Source organism: Musa acuminata, chromosome BXJ1-5 (assembly GCF_036884655.1).
Source record: "Musa acuminata AAA Group cultivar baxijiao chromosome BXJ1-5, Cavendish_Baxijiao_AAA, whole genome shotgun sequence".
NCBI classification, from domain to species: domain Eukaryota; kingdom Viridiplantae; phylum Streptophyta; class Magnoliopsida; order Zingiberales; family Musaceae; genus Musa; species Musa acuminata.
In genome coordinates this window covers 13039732-13053693 of record NC_088331.1, presented here as the reverse complement: position 1 = coordinate 13053693, position 13962 = coordinate 13039732, and the positions used below count along the sequence as shown (strand labels likewise).

Sequence of the window (13962 nt, the reverse complement as noted above, 5' to 3'; positions counted from 1 at the left end):
GGAGGGATTTATTGTTGGAATTTGGTCCGTTACACCACGTACCGAGTCAGCCAACAGAAATGTGGCATGTCAACGATATCGTCCGGACCGTGGGCACGTTGGCCGAGCGCAATCCATGAATCGCGAGCGAAACCTCTCAGAAACTATGTCGTCCCATAAGGAACGGTCAGGATGCCATCAAATTTACGCATCTTAACGAACTAGTACACTCCTATTTACTTTTGTGCCCCTCTTCCTCGTCCTGTCTCTTCTCCCCCCTATGCACACTTCGACCCCAGACAGAGAGTACTCAACTCTCCCCTTCCTTCTCTCTCCTCCCTTAGGAGAGGAACAGGGAACGGGAATCCTCTTCTGGTTTTCCTCCGTCTGCGCCAAATTTCTTCTCCTTCTTCTCGAAATCGGGGGCTACGTAGCACCAGATTTGCCGTTTTCTCCAGATTTTAGGGTTTCCTTTTATCTTCTTTTTGAATGGAATGGTGAATCGATTTCCGGCCGTTTCATTTTTGGAGAAACGTGGTGAGTGAATCGAAGAGGAGGGAGATATGTATAGAGAGAGGGGAGGTTGCGGGTCGAAGGTGGAGATTGGAGCCGCGGATCGAAAGCGGATCAACGATGCCCTCGACAGGCATCTGGAGAGGTCCTCGCCGTCGACTTCGAGGGGTTTGAACGGCAAGGAGAAGGGTAGGCTGTCGATGCCGTCCGTCAACTCGGGGAAGCAGCCCGAGCATCGAACCTTGTCCAAGAGCAAGCTCTCGGATGGTAAATTTTTGTTTCTCTGTATTTCGGCTTCCCATCTTTTTTCCATGTTGGAATTTGTTTTTAATTTTTTTTTTTACAATATAATGTCTCAAAAGAACTGTTCTTTTTTTAAGATTTCACCTCTTTGGTGTTGTCGATTATGTTTTTCTTTTTTCCACTTATCTGTTTGGATTCTTACTTTTTTATGCCTACTTACACATGCAACTCGAAGAGACGGTTGCATTTGGGGAAAATAAATTGCATATGTTGCGGCGTTCTCTTTCCCAAAATAAGAAAAACGGTAGTGACAAATATAAGTTGGTTTGGTAAACATATTAGGTTTAGACATAATCTTGCCCTTGTTCTTGATGAACAGGATACAATCAACTCGAAACACATTGAGTGGGAGGAGACCTCCCACAGAAGTCTGGTTGTGATATTGCTTAATGAACAAGTGACATAGATCCTTATTTTGAGTCCGTGAGGTAATATCATATTTCAGGATCCAAAGGTTCCTTGTGTACAAGTATTATGGAATTCTTTTTGTAGTTTGAAAATACAAGTGTTCATGCGTAATCATGAAGGTGTTAATTTCTGGATCTTATTGCACAGCTAAAATTTGCTTGTAGTTTTTCTTCACTTTTCATGCAATCTTCTTGAAGAGATACTTTTTAGCTTAAAAAGATGTTGGTTGATGAAGTACAGTATTTTTTTAATGCAAAATGGTTCACTTTTGTAGAAGCGTTAGTTCGAGCCATTGGTTGGGGCAATATGTATTGCAAAAACCTTTGTAGAGATTTTACTACCTTGTCTTTGGAAACATTCCTGACTGGATCGTCGACCATGCTAAACTTTAGGTGACTCTTTGGCCATGCTGGGATGCGGCCTGTCGGTGAACCATATTCATTGTTGCAGATTTCTGTCCTAACGGATGTTTTCCCTTTAACTGAAAGGAAGAAGGAAAGAGGTGGATTGTAAAAACAATTGTTTACCCAATCTTGATTCATTAAGGTACTCACTTCCAACTAAAGAGTGATTTCTTTGACTGATGATTGTCAGATTAAAAGGTACAAGAAGAATCTTTGTATGCTTCAGTTACTCATTCAGTCTAACGTAGTTGTTGCACGAGTGGGTCATTGATTTAAGGATTAAATATTTCTGTATTTTTGTCAGCAATCTAACTGCTGTGTTGGTCTGGATTGGCAGTTTTAGATTTAAAGCGATTTTAAATTTTTAGAAATTGTGAAAGTATAGTAATTAACTGCTAAAGGTCTTAAAATCAGCAGCTTAGAGTTAGTGAGGAATGCTAATTTTTTCCTTAGCAGCAATAGTTGGTTTATCTCAGACATCTCCATCATTTCTTTGGACCCCTTTAAGAGACTTAGTTGGGCTATCATTTAACCATGACGATTTTTTTTCTTTATTTGTTCTCCTTTTTCCCTGACATATTCTGGTTTTTATTTATATTTGTTGTTAATTTGGTATCATTCGAGGTTTAATATTCTTCTTGTTTACAGTACTCATTCTTATCTTATATGATTTTTGTCATATTGTTGCTTATAAGTATTTTTCGATTTTTGCAATATCTGGTGCCACAGAAGAATCAGAAACAGAAAGTGAAGAGTCTGATGTTAGTGGTTCTGATGGGGAAGACACCTCCTGGATTTCATGGTTCTGTAACCTAAGAGGGAATGAGTTTTTTTGCGAAGTTGATGATGAATACATACAAGATGATTTCAACCTTTGTGGGCTAAGCAGTCAAGTCCCGTACTATGACTATGCTCTTGATTTGATCCTGGACGTGGAATCTTCCAATGGTAATCTTGCTTGCCTGTAACAGAGACTTGCCTAATTAAATGCAAGTTTGTTTTGGCTCTATCTCAAATGGCTAAACGTCAATGGTATTCCAAGCTTTGGATCCTAATAATTTCCTGTGTTCTATTAGCTTTGGGTTTCCTTGGCAGTTACAATACTTAGGCTAGTTACACTTTTCTTCAAAGTTTTATCAGCATCTGCAAAGTTTAAAGACAACTTTCCTTCTCAAACTTGTTGGATTTATTGATCTTCCATATCATAGTTTCTTTACTTTCGAAGTTTTGGCATAAAGAGTTCAGATAAAGTTTGGAAGTGAAAGTCCATCAGAATTTGCAAACCATTATTTCAAATATGTATTTTCTTTTATTTGGAATACTTGAATGTTAACCCATCTTTTGGGATGCAAAGCCCTAGCTAGCAAATAAGTTATAAAACATACAAAGGTGAGATTTATTGGGCTTTCCTTTCATTGTTGCAAAAGTAGTGTACTACTATGAAATTTTAGTATCTTCACCAGTGAAGTTTTTTGTTCTTTTCAGCAAGCATTATCATTTACGTCCTGCTTCTTTCCTTCATTGCAAGATTACTATAATGTTGTGAAAAAGTATGTTTGCTGGTGATGATTTCTTTCTTTTTAAGACAGCATTCAGCTGTACTTTAGATATCTTGAATTTTATGGAGAAGTATATTTGCTGACAATGAATTCTTTCTTTATAAGATTGCAATCAGCTGTAACTTAGATGCCTTGTATTGGAGTTATTGTTTTCCCTCCCAGAAAATATGGAGCTAGACTTATACAAAGAAAAGTGATGATCCCCTGACCAAAAGACAAATAAGAAATGAACTGTATTTTATGTGAAAACCATTTTTTAAACGAAATGGTTATGTAGAAAACATCACTGAAAAGGAAATATACGGAAGTAGCTTTGCAGCAATAATTCTTTTAGACTATAGTTAGACAACTATCACAAATTGACTATTGTTTCCCACAAATTACATGATTGAGGGATTTTCACAAAATTTTCCCTTTTTTCCTTTCATTTCTGTGAAATTTGGGACTTTCTCAGGGTCAACAATTTCTAGCTTTAATATGCATGATGCACATAGTAATGTGCCATATAGCAACATGAAATAGATTGATAGAATAGTGGCAATTCATATATGCACCGACTGTCAGACCTATTAGGACCTTTAAGATTCCATAAGTCTATGACAGTGTTTTCTAGTGTTAGATTTTAATCTCCATCTAGAATTTGGATTAGAAATGATGGCTGCAAAATTACTTACTCATTTTGATGTAACATATAGAAATCAATGTTATATGTTTCTGGGTAAACAACAATTTCTTTTCAGAGAGTGGCAGTGCTTGACGTGGAGAGATGACTGATAATATGCAGTGGTCAGCTGGTAGACTAAGGAGTGTTGTGATAACTGGTGTTTTTTGGGGTTGTTAATTAATTGCCAGTAGTTTATGCCTTCTGAATACTATTTGTGGTATGTGGAATGGGAATTATCTCCTCCTCCCATGCTGATGTTTTCTGTCTGTTGCTGACAAGCCTGCTCAAACCATCCCTCTCCCACCCTCAACCCAACCATATAGACAACACAGAGAAAAAGAGAAAAGTGCCAGAAGTAATATATATGTGAACAAAAAGTTTATACATTAAACTCTGATAGAGAGCCTTGCAATATGTACCTCATTATTTCTTTATATTTTCATCACTATTTTTACTGCCTTATTGCGCTGATAATTTATGCATGCTTCTTTGGCTGGAAATTGTAGACAATTTCAATGAATTTTACATATGGGCAGGAGACATGTTCACCGAGGAACAAAACGAGCTAGTTGAATCAGCAGCAGAGATGCTTTATGGTTTGATTCATGTTCGATATATATTAACCAGTAAAGGGATGGCTGCTATGGTAAGGTCTTGTATTTTGTCCTCTATGTTTATGGTTTCTTAGTTTGTCATCAATGACACTTGGTAGTGACAATTTCTGTAGCTAGAGAAATTCAAGAACTATGATTTTGGAAGATGCCCTCGAGTCTACTGTTGTGGCCAGCCCTGTCTTCCTCTTGGGCAGTCGGACATACCTCGATCAAGTACTGTGAAAATATATTGTCCCAAATGTGAAGATGTATACTATCCAAGATCGAAGTATCAAGGCAGTATCCTTTTTTGACTTAGCAAATTTTGTTCAAATTGGTCGTATTATGACAAGATCTTTAAAATAGTATATGCCTCTTGATATGCTGCTTTGCTAACATGATTTCTGCCTTACTGTAATTTCCATTAATACATAATTTACTTTTGGCCCTTGTCCTGGAATACTTTTGCATATAGAGCAACAGTGAATGATGTAATTTGAAACCATAACCATCCATGGGTTGCTGTATTAGTTATTACATGTATTCTCTCCTGGAGTTTACACTATCTAGTAATTGCTTTTTCAATTAAGTAACAAAGAGATGCACACTAGCTGCTCAGTTTAGTTACCTCTAATGAAAATTTGAAATTCAATTGACCTTGCTTAGATATCGATGGAGCTTACTTTGGGACAACATTTCCTCACCTGTTTCTGATGACTTATGGGCACCTCAAGCCACAAAAGCCATCACAACGGTATGTTCCCAGGGTATTTGGCTTCAAAATTCACAAACCATGAATTGGAGCTGAGCTGCCAAACAAAGAGAATTTTGTTGTATCTGGAGGGGGTTCAGAAGTAGAAAGTGTTAACCTATCCTTGCTTTTGGGATAATATTTACTTTGGGTTGTCCTAACTCAAGTTGTTTTATTTTAATCTTGTAACGACTGTGCAAGTGTAACTTTTATGGTTGATTATTAATTTCCATGTCTCAATTTGCAAGGTTAGCCACTTTTTGCTTTTCTTGTAACTTTTTTGTTTATTTGACAGTAATCTAATGTAGGTATTTTAATATCTAGATACCTTCTACAACACCATGACACTAATAATAGGAATAATTTCAGAGTTTTCTGTGGTTATATATTTGTGTGCTTTTTTCCTTACACTGCGTGGTTATAGATGTGTACTACTGCTGAGATTGTAGGCTGTAAATTATTCTTACGTCTTGAAAAGAGTGAATGCTCCCTTGCCTGTTGCATCAAGTATATCTTGATGTATGCTTTTCTTCGAAATATGCTTTTTTTATGTGGTAAAATGTAATTTTAACTGTGACATGCATTTATTTAGACGACCACGCTTGGGACCAATGACTAGTTAATATCTTCTTTTACAGTTATTTGATAATAAAATTGCTGTGATGTATGATATTAATGTGGTTAACCATGAACAACTCCTCTTCAGAGATAAGTTGTGTTTTTTATATGAATAATTAGATCATGCCTCCAAAATGATCATCGTAAATCCCATCAGACGGGGACAGAAGCATGCGGTTGGGCGATAGTGTTGGGGACTGGATTAGCTTATAGAAACAAAATTCTTACATAAAATCCTGTTGTAAGATGGAGATAACATAAGAGGCAAGGCCTGTTCTGTCAACCACAGCATAACAGTGATTGGCCTGACATCCTGCCATTGTAACCGTCGTTGTTTGTTTCATGTTCATTGAATGCTAGATATCTATATTCTTCTTCTTAATTGGCTGGACAAAGTTATCAACAGATGCCATTTAAGAGGGATGAAGCTATTGGATGTGGAATTGGCTTCATGAACTTTTGCGGAGTCTCATGGAATGGAATGGTCACCTAGGTTCTCGTTGTTGGGTTGATAACCCATATTCAGTCCAAGATGGGTTTTATTAGCTCACAGCTCATTCTCTCTTAATCGAACCTTAATTTTATATTAAGGGGAGTGTAGGTTTTCTAAAGAAACGGAGGAGAACAAGATAGAAAAGGAAGAGAAAGAAAGGAAAGAAGATAAGGATAATACAGAGAGATTGTTCTCAATCATCTAAGAGTGCTTTCATCTCGTGTTAGATCAAATCTATAATAGATTTTTACTATGATTACTTGGGGAGAATTAGGGAGGATTTAGATATTGTGCATAATGACGTAATCATTGTATCCCAGTTATTCTTTTGTGATTGTTGTTAGGATTTTAGGCAAGAGATTAAGATTTATATATTCATTATTATTATAGTGGATTATCTCTAATTTATCACGTGATTTTTACCCTTCAAGAAATTTTTTACATATATCTTGGTGTTATATTTGATTGTGATTCTATTTAATTTCACTATATCTTATGAGCTACTAATATTTATTTATATATATAAATTATTTATCTTTATATCCCACCACTACATAACAGACATTAAAACTCAGCAAACTTAACTGTTTCATATAATGTCTCATTTTACACGTGGATGGGAGTGAGACCAGTAGTACACAAGATACGTCGTATCTGTCGAGACATGGTAGGTGTTTGTGCGTTGTTGCACGGTTGATGAGGGTACACTTTTTACCGGTACTTGTCGTCACCTCACTGACCTGCTCCTAATTGAATGGTCTTCGTCGTGTTAGAACCGCCGCTCATGTCACATGTCTAGCGGAAACGAAATCCATCTCAAAGTTAATTTGGTTTCATCTCCGAGGATGTGTGTTCTCAATGAATTTATTCTCGTAAAAATGATCTATGTGTCCTCATTGAACCTTTTATGCTGAAACAGTCAAGTACAAGCAAGATTAAAGGAGAAACCAGTGCGCTAGGTTCCGATGTTTGCTTATTACACTTGTTTCTCGTACGATACGACCTGATTCCCAGCATGAACAACAACAGTTTTAAGTTGACAGCTTAATCAATCCACTATGAAGTAGACTTATGTTCAAGTAGATTAGCTCGTCCGTCACCTTCCAGATGTTGGTGTTTGTTGTTTTCTCCAGTCGAAACCTAGACGAATTTAGCATTAAAGTTTCTTTATGCGTTAAGTCATCAGACAACAGAATTAGAGAGGGATCAAAGCCTCGATTACCACTTCATCAAGAACAACAAACAGTAAGAAAAGCGATGAAGAACAAGTCTCAACCCAGGCAAAGGTTACAACACTCGTCGCCCTATGCAAGCAAAAGAGCTTCTTCCTCTTTGCCACTCCTCTCGGGTTTCGACTTTGTACACTACCTACAGCTTTATATCGAGTGTGCCGTAGTTTACCTAGCCACGGCAGTGTCGGCCCAGACGTGAATCTTCTGGGACTCGCCACTCTTCCGCCGCTCCTTCCTCGACCTGGACACCTTCACGGAGAGCTTCCGGCTGTTCTCCCCGGCCTCGTCGATCTCGATCTGCTCCTGCCGGCACTCCTCGCTGCAGAACGGCGTGTCCCCTCTGCAACCAACTACCCATCAATACACTCACCCCACACCAGCACTCTCCACGAAGATGACAAATGACTCCAACAAAGAGGGTTGCACACCCAACCTGTACATGAATATGTTGCGGTTGCTCGCGAGGGGCTTCCTGCAGAGGGAGCAGCAGTCCAAGAAGTGACGCGGTTCGTCGTCGAAGCCGTCATAATACAGCCTTCCCAACGCGGCGCTGCTGTTGCCTGCTTCGGGGCCGGCGTCGTTCAGCGATCCATGAGAAGGGGAAGAGAAAGAGGATGAGCGAGAGGAGTCCATGGTGATCTCAAGGCTTCTACGGCGGCTCCTCTTGGGGGTGGTGGGGCGGGTCATAAAAAGAGGAGGGTGGGAGTTCCAATAATGGTGGGTCTCTCGGAACCACGACGAATAGGTGGACTGCGAATAATCGCGGCTTTGGTCTTCGTCTAATCGAGTTGGAATGGACAGCCAAGCGATCGACAAGCGTAACGCCGCGATCAATCCTTAAGCTTGTTGAAAGCTCTCCCAGTGATATATATAAATATATAGTTCGCACCTGACGCTGTGGCGTTCTCGTAGTTAAAGGGAGTGCGGAGCCCGAACTCGACGCCAAACCCGCCCAGAACAATCCTCACGTGACTATGACGCCATCGTTGTTGCTTCCCCTTTTCTTTGTTCTTCCCGGCTTTTACCGTCACCAGCCGGTTCCCGTCGGTCAAGATCCCCCCAATCTCCCACCATTTCAATTTTAGCAAAATTACTGATACATGTCATCTAAAAATATTTTTTTTTCATATTTATATATTTAAATATATATATATATATATATATATATATATCTTATTCTAAAGAAAATCATATGAGTAATTACATCAACAACAGAAGCTAATTCTCATAAATTATTTTTCAGCTACAACATCTGCAGACCTTTGTCATCAGCTTGAGTTAATCATTCCTGCAAAAAGAACACTTCTTTTATTTCTTCGCCAGACTCGATGTCGCTTAGTTTATGGTCTCTCAGTGGTTTATTGAGGCAGCAGCAGAGACACATGAATGGACAGAATCAATCCACATCTGTGCCAACTTTGATCTTCTGAGGGATTTAAGGAAGCCCAAGTCTCAAGCCAATGCTTTTGAGTGGAGAAGAACACTGTTATTGGAACAGGTGGTGCCTGCTTTATTTCATCACAGCCTAAAGCATGTATTAAATTGTTTGGTTGATCTGCTACCCATGTTCTCTTGTCAATTAATAATATGAAAGCATCACACTTTTTTGTAATTACATATATATATATATATATATATATATATATATATATATATGTGTGTGTGTGTGTATATATATTTATATACATGTATATATACATATATATATATATATATATATATATATATATATATATATATATATATATATATAGAGAGAGAGAGAGAGAGAGAGAGAGAGAGAGAGAGAGAGAGAGAGAGAGAGAGAGAGGATCAAATTATCATCCACATTTCTCCATAGCTGCAATCTCACTGAGTTGTATACACGGAGGCATTGATTTGGGAATCAAGTCTCTGATTGAGGATTACTCCATCCTAGTTTTGAAGGTGAAGTGGAGATTTGTGTCTCTCTTTCACACACTTTGTCTCAATCTCTTTGTTCCAGTGTGCTCTTTTTTCTCCCACGCCATGAATTATTCCAACCTGACACTGACTTCCAACCCTTTTCTGATCACTAAATTATGAACTATATAGATTAGCACAGTAATCTTTCCAGTTCCATTTCTTGATTTGTTACATTCATATGCATTCCTTTCTCATAATTCATTTACCTATGATTTGCTCAAACACCATATTCTTTTGTTAGAGATTAGGAAGAAAGCCTAATAAAAAAGTCACATTATACACAACTTTCTTATAAACTTGGCTATGTGCTTTTGACCATAAATACCTTTTGATTAAATAAGCAAAATGAATGAAACAGTGACAAGGAGAGAGATTATGATATGGTATGTCGGCTTTTCAAGCATATCAAGATAGACTTGATAGACAATGTTGAACATCATTGGGTTTTTAAATGTGTTATAAACTTTGCGCTTCTGACCATAATTGGTTTCAAACATATCAGGATAGACTTTATAGAAAATGTGGAACATCAATGGACTTTTGGATGTGTAGGTGAAATCACTAAATCTTTCAACATCCATGAATATACAAACACTGAATGATTCATAACTATGGTCATGCATCTCTACCAATTCCATGATGGACCGAAGAAACAAAACGCTGTCCAAATCGTGAAATCAGAGAGTGATGTGATCTCACCAGTAGCTGTAGTTCTTTCTTCCTTCACAACTTTCTACTCAACACAAATTAGTCTTCTTTTTCCCCTTTTTTCTCGGAGAAAGATGGTGAGTCCAAAATCACCAATCCTGACAGTAAAACAAAACCAATCACCAAACTCTGTTTCTCTCATTTCTACAGCTTCAGTATATGAACAGTTGAGACGCAACAGTCCAACAATGAGGCAAAGTCTAACCTATTGCTCTTCTCCTCACTCATCAAAGCAAACACCTTTGTCTACAAAGGATGGATGGAGACTCTTTGTTTCCCATGGTGTGTGTTTGGTGTGCATTCCTTACAAAGCATAGTTCAAACATCCCAAGATTGTGGTCGTTGATTAGGTGATCACTAGATTCACTTGAACTATATTTAAGATGTTTGGCCAAAAATCCATTGGAACTTTTGTTGGAGAGTCATAAGTTTTGGCTCATTTAGTTAGAAAGAGACAGTGTTCCTACTGATACTTGTTTGTCGAAACAAGGGAATAATATAGTGGATCCATAGCAAGGTTTCCCCAATCGATTGGTTCTTTATTCAATTCACTGATCAGAGAAGACCAGTGGTTCAAGATAGCAAATATATCTTGAAAGAGTTAAGTTCATGAGGTGAAAGGTAAGAAGAGAAAATGTTGTGTCAATTAAGATTCAAGCTATTATCTCAGATGTCACTTTTGAACATTAATGAGTTTTTATTTGGCTAAATGATCCTTTTTTTTTTTTATAGTATTTGTCATGACTGCACAATTCAAAAATGAAATAACTATCATTCTCTTGTTAGTGAAATTTTCATCTCCTATGAATAATTCAGAATCGTCAAAGAAATATTAGTGAAACAAACTAAGATTTGTTGGTAAGACTTTGATTGTTGATAGCAAAGATCTAAGATGAAATCCCGGTTTCATCAGTTACCATTTGAGTAAATAAATAATACATCTATCATATTACTCTTTGTTTACTTTTTGTTCTCCATTTCTACATGAAAGAATACATGAAATTGTTGTCTTTTTCTGTTATTTGTATTTTTATGAAAAATATCCATCCTAATTTGTTCCTTTGTTTCATCGATTGTGAATAATTTTCCTAATTTTGACTTTGTTACTGCTTTACATGGAGATTGTTGAACATTAAAGAAACTATTCATCGGAGATAGAATATTTTTTTTTAAAAAAAACCAAAATTAATTAACTCATACAAAGAAAACTCTTATTTCGACTCGGTAAATTATCATTTACATCGCTAATATGTTAATACCATTGTCGACTAACAATCATCATCATCATCAGTTATCAACGTTGTCACCATCAATACTTTATTTCATTGTCGCTTGTAATTTATTATTGGAATTGGCATCATCATGCAAAATTTCCACTCTTCCTCGTTTTCTTAAATAATGCAATAGGTGATTACTACGAAGATATGAATGTTGATTACTACGAAATATGAAGTGTGACCCATTAAGATTGCACGTCAAACAAGCATTTGATCAACACAAATTAGATCGATTGGCTAAGCACTAGTCTAAATTGCAGGCATGCGTTACATATATGGGTTGGGCCGGCCCATTAGACGATCGATGGGCCTTCCTGGTTCTCTGCCACATGATGGTAATCAAACGGCCGAAGGTGCACATTCGAAACAAATTAAGAAAAATAAATAAAATTAGAATAAATTCGAATTAATTAGTAGTAATGCTCATCATCTTGTTTCCAAAAGCTGATTAGAAAAAGAGTTTAAGCGTCGGACTGTCTTTTTCTAATCCCTTTTTTGTGTGATTTATTTTTAATTTTTCGTGTTTACGGAGATCTTTTGAACGGCTGAGATTTGCAGTCTTAAGTGAGGTAGACTCGGACGCTCCCGGCCTTGCCACATCGGCAAACCGGGCACGACTCGACCGGGCCTCCCCCTCCGTCGCAGACGTCGCACAGGCACAGGTGGCGGCAGGGGAGGAGCACCACCGAGGCCAGGCGCTCCCGGCAGGCGCGGCAAGCCCGCCCCTGATCGACTCGGTGAGGCTCCATGAAGGCCGACTCGGCGTCCTCGGCCGGCGACGCCTCGCAGCCCCGCGCCTGGGCCGCGGTGGCGACAGCCTTTTGGAGCTGGACCTGGAGGGAAGTTGCCGTTGCCTGGTCGGCCGTGGCCTTGGCTTTCCATGCCATCGACTCGATTCGGAGGCGGGCGAGGCGGCCCTCGAGCTCGGCGCTCCGCCGCGCCGCCCGGTCCGCTTCCGCCTCCTCCTCTCGTAGCCGCCGGGCGGCTGACTCGTTCGCTGCGCTTAATAGATACCGGTAGTGCCTCCATCGCCTCTCCGCCAACCCCCGTCGCAGCTGCTCTGACTGCCATAGAGGATGAAAAATCCAATCTTTAAGTCTCTTTATTACCAAGACCAAAGGAGCCAAAGCAATCCGGGAGAGGCAGGAGGAGAGAATAGTACCTCGGCGTGAAGGAACTGCTCGATTTCGCCCTTCTGTTGATTGATGTGGGTGGTGAGTTCTTCGGACAGAAGGGAGGACAGGAAGGAGGAAGAAGAAGATAGAAGAGGGTTGGATTGCTTCTGGTTCTGCTGCTGGCATCGATCCTTGAAGGAGAGTCGGAGGCCGGTGGAAACTCGGAGAGAAGGGTGGCTCTGGTGCTGGGCGAAGCTCACAAGCGCCGGAGGCGAAAGCGGGGTCGATGTACGCTGTGGTTGCAGCGAGAGGAGGTCGACAGGGTGGTTCTGCTGCAGCTGCGGTGGCGGCGGCGGCGGTGTCTCCGGGAACCCGATGCCTCCTCGACCTCTCTTCCTCGGATTCGGCGGTGCTGTTAGATAAAACAAACCTCAGAAACCCACAACATACCGTTCAAGCAGACCAAAAAGGAGCCAACTTTGCCTCATCTCACCTCCATTGGCGAGCAATAACTCCGACGGATCGATGAAACCAGGCGCGGCTCGAGGAAAGTCCATTTCTTTCTCCTCCTATCGCTTCTGCGTCAATCCAGCAACCAAAAATTTCCCAAGGAGACCACTCAAGATTCGACCTTTCACACAGAAACTAATGGGAAATCATCTATAAAACCGATCAAGATCGGAACTTGACCGCAAACTCGAACGAGGAAAGTTACACGGGTATCAGGATTGAACTATCATTACTTGTCTAGAGAGAGAGAGAGAGAGAGAGAGAGAGAGAGAGAGAGAGGTGTGCGACGAAAGAAAGAGGCAGATGAAGAGGAGGAATCAGAAGCAAAAGCTTTCAATGCCAACAACCATAGATGCTGCTGCTCTTGTTTCTCCTCCACCTCCCTCGTCGGCCTCTTCACTTCAATGCAGAAAAAAGGGTACGCAACGAAGTGGAGATAAATGCGCTCGGAACGATCGAAAGAGTCCAAAGATGGCCTGCTCTTATGCTCTCTCACTCACAACAAAGAGGAGTGGAGAGAGATGGTGAGCTGCTGCTAACCATATAAATCTCCTTCCTTTTGGTTTGAATGGATCCACCATCCTCAGCAGCACTGTTTCATTTTGTGTTGAGATTTCCTAGGCCAGTTTGCCTTCGATGATGCAGTAGGCACATGAGAGGGAGAGAGAGAGAGAGAGAGAGAGAGAGAGAGAAAAGAAGGGTGTGACCTTGTCTGTGCATGGGAGAAATACCAGGGACAGTCATTGTGCTTGAAGTAGTAGCAGCTTGGATTGCCTTCCATACTTTGTTTCTTGTGCCAAGTGTTTGCTGTTGTTAGTCTTTCTCTTTCTTAGCTTCCAAGGTTTGTCCAGGCAAACCAACAGCCCTTCCTTTTTCCTTCCTCCATTGTCT

At 39.8% G+C, this 13962-nt stretch overlaps 3 protein-coding genes across 6 annotated transcripts; 1 reads left to right on the top strand and 2 right to left on the bottom strand.

Annotated features, from left to right (window-relative positions):
* Nucleotides 1–248: 248 nt before the first annotated feature.
* Nucleotides 249–5426, top strand: LOC135673827 (casein kinase II subunit beta-1-like). Its single transcript, XM_065183170.1, has 5 exons — nt 249–759; nt 2337–2555; nt 4367–4476; nt 4558–4723; nt 5090–5426. Exons 1-5 carry the CDS (start codon nt 543–545, stop codon nt 5218–5220), a joined length of 843 nt encoding a protein of 280 aa, XP_065039242.1. The 5' UTR covers nt 249–542; the 3' UTR covers nt 5221–5426.
* Nucleotides 5427–7480: 2054 nt separating this feature from the next.
* On the bottom strand, nt 7481–8351 carry LOC135585953 (FCS-Like Zinc finger 1-like). Its single transcript, XM_065183169.1, has 2 exons — nt 7951–8351; nt 7481–7857 (listed from the first exon to the last, which is right to left on the bottom strand). The coding sequence occupies exons 1-2, from the start codon at nt 8202–8204 to the stop codon at nt 7683–7685; spliced, it is 429 nt and encodes a 142-aa protein (XP_065039241.1). The 5' UTR covers nt 8205–8351; the 3' UTR covers nt 7481–7682.
* Nucleotides 8352–11827: 3476 nt separating this feature from the next.
* LOC135583832 (BOI-related E3 ubiquitin-protein ligase 1-like) lies at nt 11828–13962 on the bottom strand. 4 transcript variants are annotated; one of them, XM_065183168.1, is made up of 4 exons: nt 13803–13962; nt 13055–13139; nt 12609–12973; nt 11828–12510 (listed from the first exon to the last, which is right to left on the bottom strand). In XM_065183168.1, the coding sequence occupies exons 2-4, from the start codon at nt 13116–13118 to the stop codon at nt 12007–12009; spliced, it is 933 nt and encodes a 310-aa protein (XP_065039240.1). In that variant the 5' UTR covers nt 13119–13139; nt 13803–13962; the 3' UTR covers nt 11828–12006. The 4 variants fall into 4 exon arrangements, with proteins under 4 accessions (XP_065039240.1, XP_065039238.1, XP_065039239.1 ...); XM_065183166.1 differs by having other exon boundaries at nt 13419–13939; XM_065183167.1 differs by having other exon boundaries at nt 13779–13939.